At 37.2% G+C, this 20,127-nt stretch overlaps 1 protein-coding gene across 1 annotated transcript in view; it reads right to left on the reverse strand.

The window, feature by feature from the left end:
• The window catches only part of LOC121390496 (calsyntenin-1-like), a 34,004-nt gene that overhangs the window by 6,439 nt on the left and 7,438 nt on the right, over positions 1-20,127 (reverse strand). The window contains exons 2-14 of the mRNA XM_041522324.1: positions 18,897-19,052; positions 17,850-18,048; positions 16,035-16,585; positions 15,062-15,331; positions 13,922-14,103; positions 12,913-13,042; positions 10,279-10,433; positions 9,224-9,375; positions 5,845-6,101; positions 3,000-3,170; positions 2,386-2,531; positions 1,408-1,546; positions 359-540 (exon numbers count right to left, since the gene is read on the reverse strand). Coding sequence (XP_041378258.1) covers positions 359-540; positions 1,408-1,546; positions 2,386-2,531; positions 3,000-3,170; positions 5,845-6,101; positions 9,224-9,375; positions 10,279-10,433; positions 12,913-13,042; positions 13,922-14,103; positions 15,062-15,331; positions 16,035-16,585; positions 17,850-18,048; positions 18,897-19,052 — 2,690 coding nt within the window. The remainder of the gene's footprint in view (positions 1-358; positions 541-1,407; positions 1,547-2,385; positions 2,532-2,999; positions 3,171-5,844; positions 6,102-9,223; positions 9,376-10,278; positions 10,434-12,912; positions 13,043-13,921; positions 14,104-15,061; positions 15,332-16,034; positions 16,586-17,849; positions 18,049-18,896; positions 19,053-20,127) is intronic.

Raw genomic sequence — 20,127 nt, forward strand, 5'->3', positions numbered from 1 at the left:
ATGTAATATTAACTACCTCTTGTTCCATGGGGTCGACGGTGATGTTTAGTAATGTAATGTTGTTCCATGGGGTCGACGGTGATGTTTAGTAATGTAATGTTAACTACCTCGTTCCATGAGGTTGATGGTGATGTTTAGTACTGTAATGTTAACTACCTCTTGTTCCATGGGGTTGACAGCGATGTTTAGTAATGTAATGTTAACTACCTCGTTCCATGGGGTCGATGGTGATGTTTAGTAATGTAATGTTAACTACCTCTTGTTCCATGGGGTTGACGGCAATGTTTAGTAATGTAATGTTAACTACCTCTTGTTCCATGGGGTCGACGGTGATGTTTAGTAATGTAATGTTAACTACCTCTTGCTCCATGGGGTTGACGGTGATGTTGAGGGCGGAGTTGTCCCACTCCATCTCCTGTTTCTCGTCTACCTGTACGACCTGCGTGCGGCGGTGTGCGGCACGGATCCGAATTACGCCCAGGATGATCATGAAGAGCAGAAAACCAACACACACCACGATGATGGCAGCCATTCCGAAGTCTGATAAACAAAATAATAGTTTTACAACACCACTAGAGCACATTGATTTACTAATCATCAGCTATTGGATGTCAATAATTCAAATCTGATTAATAGACAATTGAAGAGGAAAGTAAAGGAATGTTTGATTCAAGCCATTCCAAAATCTGAACCACAAAATAGTGCACTGAAATCTGATTAATCGACAACACTTACGAAAGGAAAGGAATATTCAATGGCAGTAATTTTAAAATCTTTGCAAAACAAAAATACACTGAAATAAATGAAAGGAAAGTTTGATGGTAGCCATTCCAAAATCTGAACAAAAAACAAAATATATACAAACTTAATTTCTCATTATTCAACAAATAAGAGGGGAGGAAACATCAATTATCAACAGCTCAGAACATGTTTAATTATGACTACTGGCTTTTGTTATCACAGTTGTACAGCAGTGGCTAGAACAGGAAATAACCCAACAGGGATAATCCTAGACCAATCATGCATTAGGCAAGTACAGAGAAGCGAGAGGAGCTGGAACAAAAAAGCTTACTACGGCCGGGGTCCAGAAGAAAAATTGTTGTTTGCAACCCCTGGAACTTCCAAAAATTGCATTCAATGCTAACAAATCTAAATTGGTTATAACTTATAATATAAGGCACATATCATAAACTTGAAACCATGAAAACATGCAAATGAACCGTGTGTGGTCAACAGTATTGATATCATGTTTTTGTTTTTATAGACGAAATGGAAAAGCGCATTTAACCGTTTCCGCGTAGCTCTCACATCCCTGCAAGTACTTTATTACCGTTACATTCCGCTTCTTGAAAGCCAACTGATCGACAGTACATGAGACGAAGTAGTTGGGTCAAATTGATGACTTACTTGATGAGGTAGTGGCAGCAATTTCTTGTGCTTTCTTTGAGTTCATCTGCTGTAAAAGCTGCTGCTTTACTGGGTCGTTGGAGCCTTTCTGGACATTTGCCGGCGCCTGGACTTTCGGGACTTCGTGAAGGGCAACAAGCTGAGGAAAGAAACAAATGTTTTATTTAACGATGCACTCAACACATTGTATTTACGGTTATATGGTGTCAGATATATGGTTATGGTCCACACAGATATTGAGAGGAAACCTGCTGTTGCCACTTCATGGGCTACTCTTTTTCATTAGCACCAAGGGATCTTTTATATGCACCATCCCAGACAGGGTAGTACATACCATGGCCTTTGATATACCAGTCATGGTGCACTGGGTGGAACGAGAAATAGCCCAAATGGGCCCACCGACAGGGATCAATCCTACACGGATCGCGCATCGAGCGAACGCTTTACTACTGGATTATGTCCTGCCCCACGAGCTGAGGAAAACAGGAGAAGTGGAGATTGAGTTACTGGCAGCTGACTGATCTCCACGAGTCGTTAAGGAAGGTCTCATGGCAATCGGCAATACCGTGGAGTTTTTCATTCTCCAAATCACGTTTTTGCTGTTGATTATATTAGATTTGTCTTTCTATGGCATATTATTTTGCCATAGACAATTTCTTAAGTGCAGGGGTTGGTTTGGAGACAGGTTAAATTAATCATTTTAACAGGGTACCCCAGCTAGCAGTAGATACGTTGTCATGCCAACACATTGTTTTCATGACTTAGTTTAAAGGTCTTATCCTACGTCGGATGATAACTTACATTTCTGTCTTAGTAAGTCACATGAATTTCAGAAACATAAGTCAAAATTAAAGATCGATAAATACAGACCCATGTACCTGGCACACATTAATGATTAATTTATTACAATTCCTTAAATTATCAGTTATTTCAATTTTGCTAATTTCAAGATCTCTATTACTGTATGATTGCCAGTACCTTGACATTAAGTTTATTACTGATGAATCGCTGGTTCTGTGACGAGCAGCTCAGGGTGAGAGTGCGCGTGTTCAGCATGTCCGGCAGGTTGTGGTAGTAGTGGATGTTCTGAATCACCTTCAGATACTGCTCAATCGTGTCCGCGTCTAACAAGAGAAAATACCGTCATACAACAATTCCACACAATTAAATGTCTTGCCTACAATACACTAATTCAGTGAATAAAAAAAAACTATTTGCGATGTAACAGTCACAATTATAATTCAGTAAATAAAAAAAACAATATGTGATGTAACATTCAGAATTATAATTCAGTGACTAAAGAAACAATTTGCAATGTAATATTATGAATTAATATACAAGTAGTCTTTTAAAAAAAAAATTTTAAATTAACTCTTTAAAACTAAAAAAAATAAAAGTTAAAAATTTTTTTTTTTTAAACAATCAAAGAGAGAAACATTCACAGATAATGAAGTAAATGACCAATAATAATAAAAATTAAATTGCAAATACATTTTGCAATCAGCTTTTTGCAATGACAAACTAAATACTTCCACAAATCTGAGTGACCTATAAACTAAGATCGATTTGTTTACTAGTTCCTGATTACTTACTAGTAATGACGACTCCATCGTTTGTCTCGCTCCATTCCAAGCCCTGGTTCTCCATGAGGTGTGTGGGCAGAGAGAGGTGCTCGTAGAACAGGTTCAACTTGGGGTTGGCAACAATAGAGCATGTGTCAAGCAGGAACTTGTCTTTCAAGTTGACCTTCGCTTCAGTTGATTCTGAACAATTAATAACAGTTTTAACACAGGACTAGCTCTGGCACTCACCAAATTCGCCAATTTCGAATTTCAAAAATAATTGGCGAATTTTATTTCAATTTGGCAAAATAATTTTATGAAATAAATGATATTTTGGTAGAAAAAACAACTGGGTTTCTTGCCATTGTTTAAATTTAGTAGATAATTTGGCAAAATATTGTGCTGACCCAGAGTTAGCCCTGTAACATGACGACTCCCAGAACTGAAATCTGTGATAACCATTTGTGGGTTATGGAACTAAAGTTAGAGATAACCCAATTCAATGGAATTCCCATATTTCTTTTTTGTTCTTTGGTGTGTGTGGGTTTAAAAATAATAATAATAATTTTACGTCACAAATTTCAACAAGATAAATGATGTCCTACATTTAATTCCAAAACAAAAACAATTAGATAAAGAATCTTATACTAAATTTTAATTATTTTTCTTTCTACTACTGCAGAACAAAGAAGCATTCTAAGAGTATTGCTTGCCAACAAATTTGTTTGTCTTATGCTCAAGAGTTGTAACTCTGTCAAAAGTGGGTAAATCTCCATCAAAATCAAACCTGATCTCTAACTTTATTTGACAAACCTACGCATAAAATTTCAACTCTATGTCTTGAGTCTAGAAAACTAGATAACAGACAGATAGAGACAAAACCTATCATCTCCTCTGATTGGACTGGTAGGGGTCTAAAAACTACGTTGTTATACATGTTCAGTACAATTAATGATTACAGGCCACCAGAAATATGTTTTTTGCAAAATCTACCTTTTCTAACATATAAAAAAAACATTGTCTGTCAAAAAGTGATTCACAGCATTTCAAAAACAATTCAAATCAGCTGTATAAAATCTCAAACCGAACATCCCAAAATTGTAGCTTAAGTTGATATTGAATTTATAACATTTAAGAACAAAGGGACAAAACTCCTCATAACCCATAAATATCAATATACACTTTTCTATGTTAACACACTTGACGGCCACCAACATTATTAGAACTTTCATTATTAAAAACATACTAGGCAAGGATATCATTAATAGGTGGCAGCTGACCACTTTCACTTAAATGGTTCCTGAACAAATGTTGATATTTAACAATCTAATTAAATTTGTGCATGTTGACAACCCTTTTATTATAGCGACTTAACGTTTGTTCCTGACTGGTTAATATTTGCTTATTTTTAATGTATCATGTTAATAAATAAGATGAAACCAATGAAATTACACTTTCTTCGACTTCGGTATCAACCCGATTCCACAAAACAAGACAATAGCTGGCAAATACATGTACCGTATATCTTCGCCTGTAAGTCGATCTCGGCTATAAGTCGAGTCCCTAATTTCAAGCCCTGAAAACTTATTTTTTTATTGACCTGTTTATAAGTCGACCCATGAAAAACAACGTATAAATATTGAAGTATTTCTTATTTTCAGCACGAGAACAATAATGTACAATATCTGAACAAAAGAAAATTATTTTACAAACTTCGTTTTTCACGTTTTGACAGTTTTGTACATCGCAATAATATTCCAATCAAACTACATAGCATCAAAACGAAATATTCCCTTAGTAGGTAGAGAGTGAAAGCTGTTTAACTACTGTTACTGTATGGCACTGTACAGCATGGTTTTGTGCAAAGACAACAACTTTATTTGTAAACACCGACAACAGATCACTACGATAAAACTGAAAGTACATGTATCATCGGTTAATCACATGTTTTGTCGCCATATTAATACATGTAAGGAGGATAACTCTGGGAAAGTACACTGGTTTTTGTACCAAATAATGTGTGTCCCTATTGCTCTAGTGAACTGCAGAGATCAAGTCTATTTTAAGGGAAAGCTCAGTAACATTCATGAAGTTAATCACTGACAAAACATTGTTTGAACAACCATTAATGCAAGTGACCAGATTTCAAAATAAACTCAGGCAACAGGTAGTTAGTACTGTTTACATTTTTGATATTAGTGATGACTGTTATTTTAACTAAGTGGACTGTTGTCTTGACATGTGAGTGAGATCGCACGCGTTTTCAAATAACCAAAACCGTTATAATGCCAAAAAATAAAGGTTATAAAACAATAAATGTGTCAAATTAACATATTTGAGTATAAATACAGGGCATACTTCAACAATAAAACTTGTAAAATAATCCCCAAAACTTATAAGTCGGCCACCCAAGTTATAAAATAATTTTTGGGTGAAAAAAATTCGACTTATAGGCGAAGATATACGGTATGTCAATTTTACCTGTTCTTTCTATTCGTAATGATTTCAATACTTCGGAGAAACAAAAGACAAAAACAAAATCCAGGGCTTTAGATTGCATCAAAGTCACAACAGAAAAGGGTGTGTCTAAAATAAGTATGCCTCAAAAATGTGCCCAAAATAATGATAAACATATCGACTATTAAACAATTTTAACTAAAAAAAACCTACTGAAATATCAAGCCTAACTTAGCTTGAAATTACTCAAAATGCATTTCTAGTATCTACAACCCTTCAAATCACTTCCATTTCATATCCTCAGTTAATTAGATCAATGCTCCTTAAAGATCTTCATATGCTCAGAACAAAGAAATATGTTATGTGTCTAAAGTCCTAAAATTAATTCCATTAATAACAGCATAAAATATCAACTTACGGTGAGCTTTAGCCTGCGACAGCTTGTACGCAAGTCTATCAGCCTTGTCGAACGTATCGTCTGTCTCTGTGTCGTCCTTGTCATCCTCGAGCTTGGCGAAGATGTACACGTCCTGGAAGATGCGTAGGCCGCGCTCGAAGTGGTAGATGAGGCGCGTCAGGTTGGAGGTTCCGTCGATGACGATGATGGGTTTCGGGGGTTCCTGCACCATCACGAAACTCTCGATGTCGGGCAACTGGAGGGCCTGGTTCTCACAACTACAAGTCAATGTTATAAATTGTTGTATTACTGAAGTCAAAGGCATGGTCACTTGGCCTACTAGAGGCTAAGTTATAGACTGTGGTAATGCACTATTCTTAGCTATATAGCAATATTCTTGCAGCAATTAGCATAAGTTGTTATGCTGCTAAATTTAAAGGCATGGTCACTTGGCCTACGTTTCAAAGGTTATATTACTTGAAATAAATTGACGATCAAAAGAAAGTATACCAATTATTTTTTCAAAGTATTAAAAACAACACAAAACACAAGTTGATGCAAATGTTATATTTTGAAAGTATAATAATTTGACGATAAATAAACACGAGTATACTCAATAAAACCCATAAAATGATAATATCACAGTTCACAACAGCACTAGGGGTGAAATGTGCGATTTCATAAAGGACCACTCATAACGAAGGTGAATAAATTTGACCACAAAGAACATGTTTCAATAGCGTGTATGTCCACCATGTGCAAGTATGCAAGCATGGACCCGACGTCGGACAGACTTAAGTCAATGACAATACGGTCTGTCCGCTGTTGGCCATAGATACCGCCCCAAACCATCAAAGATCAACCACCAAACGGTTCAGTCTCCTGAACACAGCATGGAGCTGTTCTCTCTCCTGCACGTCGGTATATCCGAGTCCTGCCATCAGCTCGGAATAACTGGAACCTGCTCTCATCAGAAAAGAGTACACGTTGCCAGTTCCGATGTTGCCAACGTTGAAACTGACATGCCCAACGTAAATGTTGATGTTGATTCGTCAATGTCATCCATCTGAATGGTCGATAGGCCCTGATACCATGCTGTCGTAGTCGACGACGTACAGTGTGATGACTGATGACATGTCCAAGGCCAGTCGCTGCAGATGACGTCATAGTGAGGAATCTGTTATGTAAACTTGTGTAAGATGCTTAGATGGCGGTCCTCGTTGGCTGTTGTGGTGACGAGGGGTCTTCATTTCATGGTCTGTCTGCAGTCCTACCAGTCACCCTGTAACGCTGTATCAACCTGGTGATCGTCAATTTTGTGCAATTCAGTATTCTTGCCACATGGGTATAACTCGCACCCAACTGCACCATACCAATAAGCTCTCTCTCTTTCTTCAGCAGTTAGCCTTGCCATGTTCTCTGGTGTTTTACTGTTGACTGAGGCATGTTCTAAGCAATGGCACCCTTTTTTACACCCATATGTGCACGAGTATCATGTTTCTCATGCAGTATAAATCTGATGAATAAACTATTTTGCACGTGCGGCATTGCCCAAACGCAGCAATGTGCGACTATTCGTCATTGATTGTTTATCATAAAAATAATTGGTATACTTTCTTTTGATCGTCAGTTTATAAACTTTTTGTACACTTGCTATATGTTGGTTTGCAAACATTCTTAACAGCTAAAATATTTTGCTTATTTATAGCCCGATTCTGACAACTGTCGCAAGTTATAGTATGTTTAAGTATGTAGTAATATATTTTATTTCCCTAGCGGTCTCTCATAACAGGTGAAATATTTTTAATATTTCCTCAGTGGGAAATATTCTGCATTGGTCTAACAAATAATGACCTTGTAGTTTAAAGAGTTTGTGTTTACACAATCTAATTAAAATCAGCCCCACTATTACATGTGGATCTAACACCAGCCAGTTGGAGCTCATGTCCACCAATCAAAACCGTACTTGCAGAATCCTGCCAGTGATTTAAAAATAATTTGAAAACATTCCAAATTATCCTGAGGGTATACATGTTTCGTGTGAATTACAAATGCCGTAAAACATGTTTTATTTTATAAAATAAATAATTTGTAATGTAAAACTGAAGACTGATTGATTTATTTATTTTTATTTTTTATAAATAAATAAATAATTTTTAATGTAAAATTGAAGACTGATAACCCACCCCGTACGTATTGGTATGGTTCGCTGTACTGCGGCCACTAAAATAGATTCGCCCGATATTTTTAGAATTTGTATGCTCCCAAATAACATTATAAAAGGCGAAGTGTGATTGGTCAATATTTAAATTATTATTTACAGATGAAATGTTACTTGACATTGGGGACTACGCAGTGTTGTTAGTTTTAAATCACTGGCAGGATTCAGCAAGGTTTTGATTGGTGGACATGAGCTCCAACTGGCTGGTGTTAGATCCACATGTAATAGTGGAGCTACTTTTAATTAGATTGGCTGGCGTTTACAGTTCTGCTTTTGGTGTTAAATTTATAAGAAAATTTCACTTTAATGCAATTTATTATAGATTTTGTACCAAAATAAAGTAACTTTTGTTTTTGAAAATTATCTATGAACGTGATTAAATTACAAAGTTTTAACAATACTCATAACAGTGCGTAAAGTGGTTTACATCGTTTCTATACATGTACATGCATGTGTGTCGAAAATCAAAGCTTTTAGAGACAAAATAGCTGAGGTAATAAATAGAATAACAAACTCGGTACCAGTTATTATAACATTTATGTCCCTCGTGAAATAATTTTCATTTGTCAACTGAAAATTATTTCACAAAAATAAATTTGATAACAACTGGTAACTCGTTTATTATCCGCTATAAAATCGGTATTACACTTCCAGCATTTAAAAATTATTATTAATACACTTGTGAATTTAAATATGTCAATCTTCATCATTACAAATACTACACAAGTAAGATAAATTCAACTGAATTCTTATATCATATTAATTAATCAAGATCTATAGTTCCAAACATAAATAAATTTTTTTATAAAGCTTGGCATGTAATAATGAAAAAATAATACAAAAATTCAATTAAGTGGTCTGTAAACGATACATTGTATTTGTGTGTGCAGTTCTGAAGACATGCCACAACTTGGATATACAATGAAAGATATTTCTAAATTCCTAACCTAAATATAAGTATCATAATAAAAACTACTGCTGAAAATTCATGGATTTAAATTTAATAATAAAAGCAATATCCATTATGAATGTCCAGTGATCTGAAAATCTGACATTTTATGAAACCTAAATGTAACTATATAAAAATACCTCAAAGTGGTTTAAATATTGACATTTATTCATATAGTTGTTTAGCAATGTAATATTTGAAGACAATTTGACAGGAGAATATCAACTTACGTCACAGTGGTCTCTATCTTGAGATTTCTTCGCCCCGGTGTCGGGTACGTTCTAGCGTTGATGTACGTGACTTCGTTGATGAGTTTCTCCACTTCTTTGATGTCCTTCCCCGAAATACTGAACTCGGTCATCTCACTATTGAAACTAACACTCTGCAAAACGCAAACACCACCTAATTAACAAAATATCTAGGGTCTGAACAAAGGCCCCTTCCTACAAATAAGTGGCACTAAAAATTTCTAATTTCTAAGTTAAAAATTCCCCAATATATATATATATATATTTAATTATGTCTGTTTTAATAAATTAATTTAACACTGTTGTACTGCATCATACAGTGTCCTGGAAGAAAATCCCAAGTATGATTTACTCATGCTAATTTTCCCTATCCCATCAGACATGGCATTACAACAAAAATTCCTGGATAAATCTGTGCTATATATCCTCAACCAAGAAAATTAAAGCATCATATCAAAAGTTTGTTTTGATTGCAAACAGTGTCTCAACAATTGCCAAAAACAATGTCCTGAATGTTGTTAAAAACAAGGAATATTTTACACACACACACACACACACACACACACACACACACACACACACACACACACACACACACACACACACACACACACACACACACACACACACAATCTGCTCGCAAGAAAATACAGACATGGGAGGTAAACATTGTACTAATATTTGTAATGAAATCTTGACAAATACTAATAGGACATTTCCAACTTCACAATATTAAATACTCAAAACACATGGGGCAATTTCACAAAACACTGTAAGTTTACGTCTTCGACCAGAAGTTATACCAGGTATACATTTACAAGTGGCATCTATTTCACGAAGAAATTTACATCATTACGGAAAACGGGAGCATATTGAGGACAAAAGAAAATGAAATATGTGTATTTCTAACTGTATTTGTTGTACTATAATAGTAATAAGAATTGTGGTTTAGTCGTAGATTTACGTTTACGTGTAAAACTAAACTTACAATGTTTTGTGAAATTGGGCCCTGCTGTGATCAGAAGAAGAGTACTTACGGTTCCGCTCTGCATGGCACTGAGTGCGTGGAAGTCAAGGTTTTCTTTACAGTTGTTGAGACACTTGATGACGCGGTTACTCTCCGTCTTGTCCTTGAGGAGCGACAGACCGCCAAGGTACCCGCGGAAAGAGTGTTCAAACTGCTGTTCACCTCCTGATGGAAATCAAATATTCGGGGTTAAAACCACAATGATGACTACTGGACTTAATATTTTAGCATCTACATTTGTTTCCACGGCTTAAGCTAGTATTTAATGCAGGGGACAATATTTCAAAATCTTAGGTAACCGGAAGTTGGTTCACGATATACTGATTACTAATACTACTTCATTTATGACATAATGAACAAGTCAAACTACTGATCTAGCCCTACTTTATTTTTAAGTTAAATACAAATTTACTAAATAATAGTAATAAGCAGACATGACACCTAAAGACTATTAGAGGGAAATAGAGCTTAAAAACACTAACATTGGGGTGGGTGGGTGGGGGGGGGGGGGGGGGGGGGGGGGGGGTGTGAACAGGATATTCATATTTACAAAATAAACTTAACTGCAACATTTGACAAAACTAAATTCACTAGCCGTCGGGCATGGCAATAGTAGTTACCATAATCTAGAAGCCCTGTGGGATATTATGTTAGACGATAACAGACTTTCGCTTAGTGAGTAATGCACAAGCTATTCGGATTAAATCATGTGGATTTCACATAGCTAAAATGGTTATGACAAAAGAGGAACTGACTGGAGTAAACCCGAAAACTATTCGAGCGGATTTTGTTGCTGATCCTACAGTGCTACATTTAGCAGATTACGATCATGAATGGGGTGATGCTATTGTAAGGTATGATTCTAAACAAGCAAAACCAAGTTATGATTTTTCAACTGTGTCAAACGGTTTGACTACTCAATGGATAACATCAAAAGATTCATCAAACCTTGTTCGAGCGAAACTTAGATTGCCAATTGATTTCAATGATCCCGGTGATGAATATCTATCAGAAAAACTTGCTCAACATGATGTTTATTGTTCTTTGAATGACCCACATCTCGAACAAGTCGACGGACCGTATACGTACGAATGGAAAGCTGAACAAAAACATTGGTATTCTGTTGGTGAATGGCTAGACATGGAAGGAAATACTGTCGAACCTGATATAACATCTGCCGCAAATATGTTGAAAACTAGAGGGATGCTTCAGTTGCCGGAAGTACACTATGAAACTGGAGTCAATCACGTCATGCCTCCTCCAGTTATTCATATGTTCTGCGTTACTCCATACTTTGGAACGGATGGGCCAATTGAACAAAATTGCACAATGTTTGTCAAGTGCTTTACAGAACTGGAAGTACTTAAATGTCCACTTGCAATCCTCAGTTTAAATTTGCGCAAACAGAATCAAATCAAGACAAACACTCCGTACGCCACCATGTCAACACCTGCTTACGCTGGACCTGCCAAAAGCTACAAGTTCTACCGATTTGACACGAAGAAGTCATTCCTTAGTAACCCGGCCGCATTCAAAGACCGCATACCTGATATCCCGGATCCAAACGACAACGAAAAGCCCCATAGAAGGCGAGAGCGTGAGGAAGAGGATCATCCGAATACTCCGGTTAAGAAGGTATTCAGATCGCCCCCGCTCGGATAGTTAAATACTGGGAATTCACGAAAAAACTGGTAAGATGTCTTATCTTAATATTTTACCAATACACAGGGTTCTGCCGAGGATTTCTTGAGTGGTGGCAAGTTTTCCCCCACTGGATTTGGCAGCAAAAGGCAGATGTTAAAAAATTAAAAAATTTAAAAAATAATAATATAACATCGATTGACATCGGAAATATTTTCCGTCAACCATGACGCACACAGATTTTATTTGGGAGTATTTTAGGTAAATATTGCGTCAAATACACAGGATTTCTGTGTCATGTGGATGAAGCGCAGCAGTCGAGCAGACGACAGACCTCAGTGGTGGGCTCAATTCCAAGTAGACCAGCTAGCTGTGAGATTTCAGCCTCATAAATTGAACAAAATGCCATTCATTTTAATCAAGAGACTACTTATATTCCCATGGGATTGTTCTCACCTAAAGAACTTGTCTAGCGGGCCTATGCCCGCTTGTTCACGAGATTGTTACATGTCGTTTTATATCGGCTGGATCAGCGCATGCGCATGGAATAGCAGGTGATTGCAGCGTCACTCGCAGCCGTCTGAGATCCTACAGTAAACATAACGCACGTGGCATAGCCGGTTATGACGTGTGTTTGTTTAAAGTTGCGGAAAGTACATCACAATTGTTTTAAACTGTTTTCATGGTGAAAATAAAGAATTATTTAATGCCTGGTGATAAAAGTAGTGGTGGTCAGAAAAAGCACTTCTTGAGCTTAGTGGTGGTCGGGCATGTCCGAGTGCTGGCAATGCCGACCAGTGCCGACCAGCGCGGGCAGAACGCTGAATACATATCGACACACTAGCGGAAACCATCATATCAATGAAATTTTTATACTTGAAAGTGCACTTGTAAAATAAGTTAAAGCAATATTCGCCTAAAGTTAAATGACATTAAATGCCCTCGAAACCAAACATTTCTCAAATATCACATGGGTTGTTATAACCTAGACAAACGTGTATACCTTGCCAGCATGCGCCGACGACCAGCTTGGTGAAGTGGACTTTGTGCGTCGTGTGAAGAGGCCAGTCGTCAACAATCTCCAGATTCGTCTTGTCCGGAATCAACAACTTGCCGTCAATGTACAGTCGAACCTGGAAGAAAGGAATGTCCATTTAAATTTTTTAATGTGATACGGCGTTAATCGTCTAATACAGCATTTATAGCAGGGTTTTCACATTCTTCAAAGAAAAACATGGAAATTAGCAGAACAAAATTACCCAAAGCTTTGCTGAGTTTTGAAATATATGGGGTTTATTGCTGGCTTTTTATCTAAGAAAAATGACAAGAACAATTCTCAGGTGGCAAACAATCAAATGTTGGTAAAACAAAAATACACAACTACCCCCCAAAAATACACCGAGGGTTCTTTTTATTCTTATTTCAGCCCACGTTTAATGTACAACCCATCCTGGCATCAACCCTAAGAATATTCATTATTGTTACACAGGAATTGTTGAAACAAGAATTATCACTCACTGAATACTGAAGCATTCGTATAGCTAACACAATGATGTTACACCGCAGGACTCGAAATAGGAAGTAAAATGTGGCCTGCTGTTATTCTGGTTTTTAAATAGCAGGCCAAAAGAAATATATTTTGCTAAGAAAAAATATGGCCTGCTTGGAAGGCTTTGTGATATTGTGTGAAAAATTAGGACGTCCGAGACATATTTTAGAGCATTACCGAATTAAACTACAGCAGAATCATGAGCTATATAGTAGATGAGATAATCGTATGTACATCGGTCTCCTGAAAAATAACCTGCACCTGGCAGACCATTTTTCACTTTGTGCAGACTTATTTTAAAACCAGTTACCGTATAAATTAACACCTCAAGACATAACGCAATGACAATATGTTTAGTTTGTTTATGTCTGTACCTCTCGTAAGTCGACAATGTTCTGTCACGTATAAATTAACACCTTAAAACAACACAGCGATAGCATGTTTAGTTTGTTTACATCCATACCTCTGGGAAATCAACACTGATAGCATAGTGGTGCCAGGACCCATCGTTGACCTGGGGTATGTGCCACCTCCACTCGGCCGGTTTGAACACCTCCATATCATCAGCGCTGGTCGCCTCACGGCGGAGGAGGAACACTAGCTTCTCCCCGTGTACGAACAGACCATAGTGGTGACGACTCATTTCTGAAAACGGTCAACCAGAAATAACATTTTAGCTATTTTTATACTGAACATTATTCATATTACATTAGTTTTTGTCACAACAACTTACTTTTGAATTGTTTTGTAGCAGAGGTTACTTTACACTGTTGCATAAAATATTAAAAAGGAATCCTATTTTAATTATTATCCATTGGTTTATTTTATTTGTCAACAGAGGAACATGAAATGCACACAGCACATGAGGTAGCAGTATACAGTTAGCTCCCCTGTGTACCCGGGCGCGCAAAGGGTTGCTTGTTGGTTTTGCACAGATTGAAGGCTAATTTTTGGGAAAATTCTTAAGCTTAGTGATAGCCAAGGAGTTGCTTTTAAAACTGACAATTGGTTTGTCACCAGCAGTGCAAACGGTTTAGCTGTAATGAGGCTAGGTATTCATACATCGGGTTTTACTTGTGACAAAGTGGGGAGTGATCATTTTGGATAATTTTCAAACCAGCTGATTTTGTGACAAATTTAATAGGAAAACCTTTATTCAAATGAGGCTTTTTGTAAGGTTTGATGAGCAAAGTTTCCATAAATATATGTGATATTAACCGACTGCCACTTTGGTGTGGTTTGTATGCCAATTGTGAATTTCGATAACAATTGGCAAATTTTATTTTAATAAGGCAAAATAATTTTATGTAATAATTAATATTTTTATACAAAAGAACTGGCTTTTTGCCATTTTAAAAGTTTAATAGATAATTTGGAGAAATTTTCTGCTTTGATATACCAGTCATGGTGCACTGGCTTTACAGGTAAGGAAGGTAGGAAATGTTTTATTTAACGACGCACTCAACACATTTTATTTACGGTTATATGGCGTCAGACCGACGGGGATCGATCCCAGACCGACCGCACATTGAGTGGGCGCTTTACCACTGGGCTACGTTCTGCCCCTTACAGGTAAGGATTCCCAAGTTTGCTGTGAACTTACGGTCTCCATCCGACATGCAGAGGATGTGTTCTTTGGGCGCCCGGTGCTGCGAGACGAATCCCTCTGCGGCCTCGTGTTTCATCCAGGTGGCGATGGTGAAGTGTTCGCGCAGCGTGTGGTTGAAGTGCTCCACGGGAACCTCCACGTGTGTCGTCTTGCCGTCAAATGAGAAGATCTCGTCGGCAGCGTGTCCATCGTCGGTGGGCAGGTTTTGCGTCCACGCTGCACGTGACGGCGATGGCAGGAGGTCGATGCTGTCACCGCTGGCTCCTGGAACAAGACACAAAACCAGGTTATAGGATTTCAAATTTCATGGGAAATACTTGTTCGGTTCTGTGCCTTGTGATGATGGGAACCCATCGGAAATTGTTTTAAAAAAATTAACTATGTACATAATTAAAATTTTGGTTCCGTAATTGTACTGATGCACTACCGGAAATGGTTCCATGAAATCTAAGGGTCTGCAAAACGTTGACATAACATCTTATAACAATTTTATTTTACCTCTTATAAAAATATAAAAATTGTGGACGACACCAAAATAAAGCATCTTGTTCAAAGTGTGTTCCAAACTTTGTAAATAATTCACTGTAATAACATTTTATTTTTATGTGCCTACAGCCGAGAGAAAGTACACGACATCTGCAGATTGTAATTAGATACACGGATCACTGGTTGCATTGATAAATACATTATGGGACCTGTCACATCATTAAGCTATGTACAAAGGAACTCCTCGTAATATTAGCATTAGTTCTTTAGCCAGTAATCCTGAATCAATCCACTCTATGTTTGTACAGATTCAGCGTCGAGGATGGACAGAAAATACTGATGTAGCTGCTTTTTTTTTTTTACCGATTTGGCAAATGATAAAAAAAAAATCATTTTGCCAAACGACAAGTAACTGCTTCCATCAAATGACTTTCCCACCCAATACTGAAAAGAATCAAATAAAATCATTATTGTATCTCACCACACAGCTTCCTCTGTGAAGTGATGGAGTATGTATCCCGATCGCAGCCCTTCCCGATGTGCTTCGTGGCGAGCGTCATGCGCACCGACACCTTCTCGGGACTGGTACACTCGTCGTCACAGATCTTCAGCCGGGCTTTTTCCATGATCTTCTGTTGTCCCGACCCTGCGATGTACGTCGTGCTCTCCGCCACGTCCTTCCAGCCGCTGCGACACAGCTCCTCCACAATGACGTTCACAAAGACGGGCGCCGACCGCTTGTTGCCGCAGTCCTTGGCAACCACCTTGAGGATGTAGTTCCGGTGTAAGTTGTAGTCAAGAGGCTCTGTGTTCTTCAGGTTTCCGAAGTCATCGATGACGAAGGGGACGTCGCGCGTGAGGATCTCATAGCCACAGATCTTGTGGTAGGAGTCGGACCGGTCGCTGTCGTGCGCCTCCAGCGTGATGATTCGCCCGTACAGCTTGCCCTCGTGGATCGTCGTGAAGTAGGTCAGGTTCTCAAACTTGGGAGCGAATTCGTCAACATCGACCACGCGAACAACTATCACAGCTCTGAAATAATATAGTCAATATACATATTAATAAGGTGTTTAACTTTCCAATTGAAGACAGAATCAATGAATGCATGAATTAAAACATTAAGTGAAGACCCAATGAATGAATGAATGAATGAATGAATGAATGAATGATTATTATTTCATTCAAAGAATGAATGCTTAACGACACCCAGCACAAAAAATACATTGGCTACTGGATGTCAATGGTAAAACATATACTTGTATGAATTGATGATCAACATCAATATAAAAAGTTAACTTAAAACACAGTTTAAAGAGCTGGGCAAGAATATAGATATCACAGGTAAGTCTTAAATTTCAAATAAGGAAGGAAATGGTTATTTAACGACATACTCAACACATTTTATTTACAATTATATGGCATCAGACATATGGTTAAGGACCACACAGATATTGAGGGAGGAAACCTTCCGTCGTCACTTCATGCGCTACTCTTTTCGATTAGCAGCAAGGGATCTTTTATATGCACCATCCCATAGCCAGGATAAAACATACCATGGACTTTGATATACCAGTCGTGGTGCACTGGCTGGAGCGAAAAAAAGCCCAATGGGTCCACTTACGGGGATCGATCCCAAACCGACCACGCATCATAAATGTCAAATAAAATCCAACAGATCATATCAGGAACCTTAAAATAATTTAGGGTGGAATAGAAACGACAATTGAAAACCAAAATTTTAGCTTTTCTTATTTTTTAAGACATCGGCAGGTAGTTTACTTTCAAATTCAGTAGAACTACACATTTCGGATTTCCTAGTGAAAATTGTTAAAAAAAATTAAAGTTAAAATTGTTTTTGCTGAAAGACACCTCTAGAGCACATTGATAACCATCGCCTATTGGATACCAAACATTTGGTAATTTTTACAGTTTTAGTGAGAAAACCTGCTACATTTTTCCATTAGTAGCAAGCGATCTTTTATATGCACCAACCCACAGACAGAATAGCAAAGGAGATACTTCAGTAATATGTTTGGTGGCGATTGTGGATAAGAATAAAATTGCTTTTCAGGACTACCTCTGGATGAGTAAAATATTTCGCCAAATTGTCTATTAAACTTTAAAAATTGCAGAAATCGACAGGTTTTTGGGGGTTTTTTTTCAATTACTACATGAAATTATTTTGCCAAATTAAAATAAAATTTGCCAATTGCTTTCAAAATTCGTAATTGGCCAGTGCCAGAGCTAGCCCTGGTATTTAAACAAGCCTAAATAGTAATATTAGAAATCTACTTACGGGTCTGAGAAATGGGCCGGGGTGCCGCAGTCTTTGGCAACGACGTGGAACTTGTAGTGGAACCGTTTCTCGTAGTTGAGGCGTGCGTGTTCCTTCAGTCTGATATCGGCCGCTCCCGTCGTCTTGTCGAGAACCTCCACCTCAAATGGAATCTTTCCACGTTTTCTCGATTTTATTATCTTATAGGCGCAGATGAAACCTGCAAACATTAGAATTGCATTTGAAACACGCTCAAGTTTTCATTTCAGGCTACTGTCCACTAAAATAATCAATCCTTATTAAGTGATCACCTCAACTGATTAAGTGATTGTAGAATTGACCAGATCAGATACACGTAACAGGTGACGATAGAGTAAAGTGATCTGAAGTCGGATAGCTAATGACTGTTTGTATCTTTGGTGCATTAAACAATTACTACACAATAGCTAGTATTCCTTAGTCTTCATGTGTATATTGTTTTAAATAAGCACTATCTTTATTAGTACAGATATGGAGCAGGACAGGACTCGAAATTACCAAACATTGTACAAAAACAAACATATATATTGGAGCAATGCATCAGTATTCAACCAGTGTATTTCCATACTCCCTTTTAACTCAAAAGTACATAGGTATTTTGAATATTCACAGTAGGGTAAAACAAATTTGCTTCCAAAAGCTCTATATAGCAGACGATAAACATGTTCATAACTTAAGAGTTTATCTTGGTTAATTAGGAAGTGGTTGAATACAGGGTCGTCTGGTCAATTATGGCATGCTGTTCACTGCAGCACTCAAATTATGCTCTAACCAGGGCATAATACATAAACAAAACTTTGATCTATTTGTTTCTTTCTTGAATGGTCGAATACTAGAGGCATTGCGTTGCCATACATTTATTTTATGAAATTAAATACTAGGTCAAACTGTGGCAAGTGGACAATGAGATTTGGCTAGTGAAGTAAAACGTCTGCGTTGAACCCCTGTATACTTGTATTACAAAATACATGCAGTCAAAATTTTGAAGAAGCTGTTTAAAAAGTGCAATAGTAAGAGTACAAACTATACCTGCAGCACCTATTTTGTCGTCATCTGAAGCTCTCAAGCCTTTGCCCTCCTCAAACTCAACGGCTGTCTCATCTTCACGGATCTTCCCGTAAAACATGGGCTTGCCATGCTTGTTCAAAATGTCCGAATGTATAACTGGATCATGGATATTAGGTTCTGGAAAAGAAATTTATACAAATAAGTCAAAATAAACCTACCTATATATTTATGCTGTCATAAAAAAGTGCTTAAATTGTGTCTTGAAAATTTTCCATTTCAAATGTGTGATAGTGTAGCTTCTGAAATTATTTGCAGGCATTTTATGAATGTATCCTGATTAAACAAAGTAAAAAAATAGGCAACAGTCGGAAAAACATGATGTGGTAAGAATGCATTACCAAGGGCGACACAGACTGTACGGCCATGGCCGTACCACTTTTCAAAGAGGTACAGCATGGCCATACACTTTTGTGTGTGTGTGTGGTGGTGGTGGTGGGGGGGGGGGGGGGGGGGGTATATTTGTTATATATGTGAAAATGTCCTTACAAGTAATCTGAAAGGTAAGTCTGGCAACCATTAGCAGTACTACAATTTTTTTACACTGTGCCACCCTTGATTACCAAATACAGCCAAAATTTACAAAATAAGGTGTGCAGGCCAAATTTACAGCTGACAACTGCTAATGACACTCAATGTATATGTTTTAAATTTGAAAACAAAACTCAAAAAGCAAACTCACAAATCAAATTCCTTGTTATATATACATTTTTGTGGATGGACAAAATGGTTATGATTAAGTCCAGACGGAAACATGTTTTCACAAAAAATATTCTCACCATTATCAAATATTGGCAGTAACTTCGTAAAAACAATGTTGCAACTACGTTTTTGTTCGAACACAATCTAATAGGCAAATGTAAAACTGAATTGTAATATTTCAAGAATGTTACAAAACTTTCATTGGCCCATAAGAAAATAGACCATTAACAACATTAAAAAAAAAGAATGGAAATTGGGCCAAAAGAAAGAAAAATAGAGAAAGAAAAGGAAGAGACCCAAGGTTTATCATTGTATTTCTAAATCATATGGAAAAGAACGGTGAAATAAAACAATATTTAGTATTACATTTTTAAAAAGATGTGTACACGAAAGTGTATATATACGTTTTCTTATCGAACACTAACCTGAATCATAGCATGTGAATAAGATAAAAAGTTATTTTAATCAAAAAATCAATTTTATCGTTAATTAT

This window comes from Gigantopelta aegis, chromosome 15 (assembly GCF_016097555.1).
Source record: "Gigantopelta aegis isolate Gae_Host chromosome 15, Gae_host_genome, whole genome shotgun sequence".
Classification (NCBI taxonomy): Eukaryota; Metazoa; Mollusca; class Gastropoda; order Neomphalida; family Peltospiridae; genus Gigantopelta; species Gigantopelta aegis.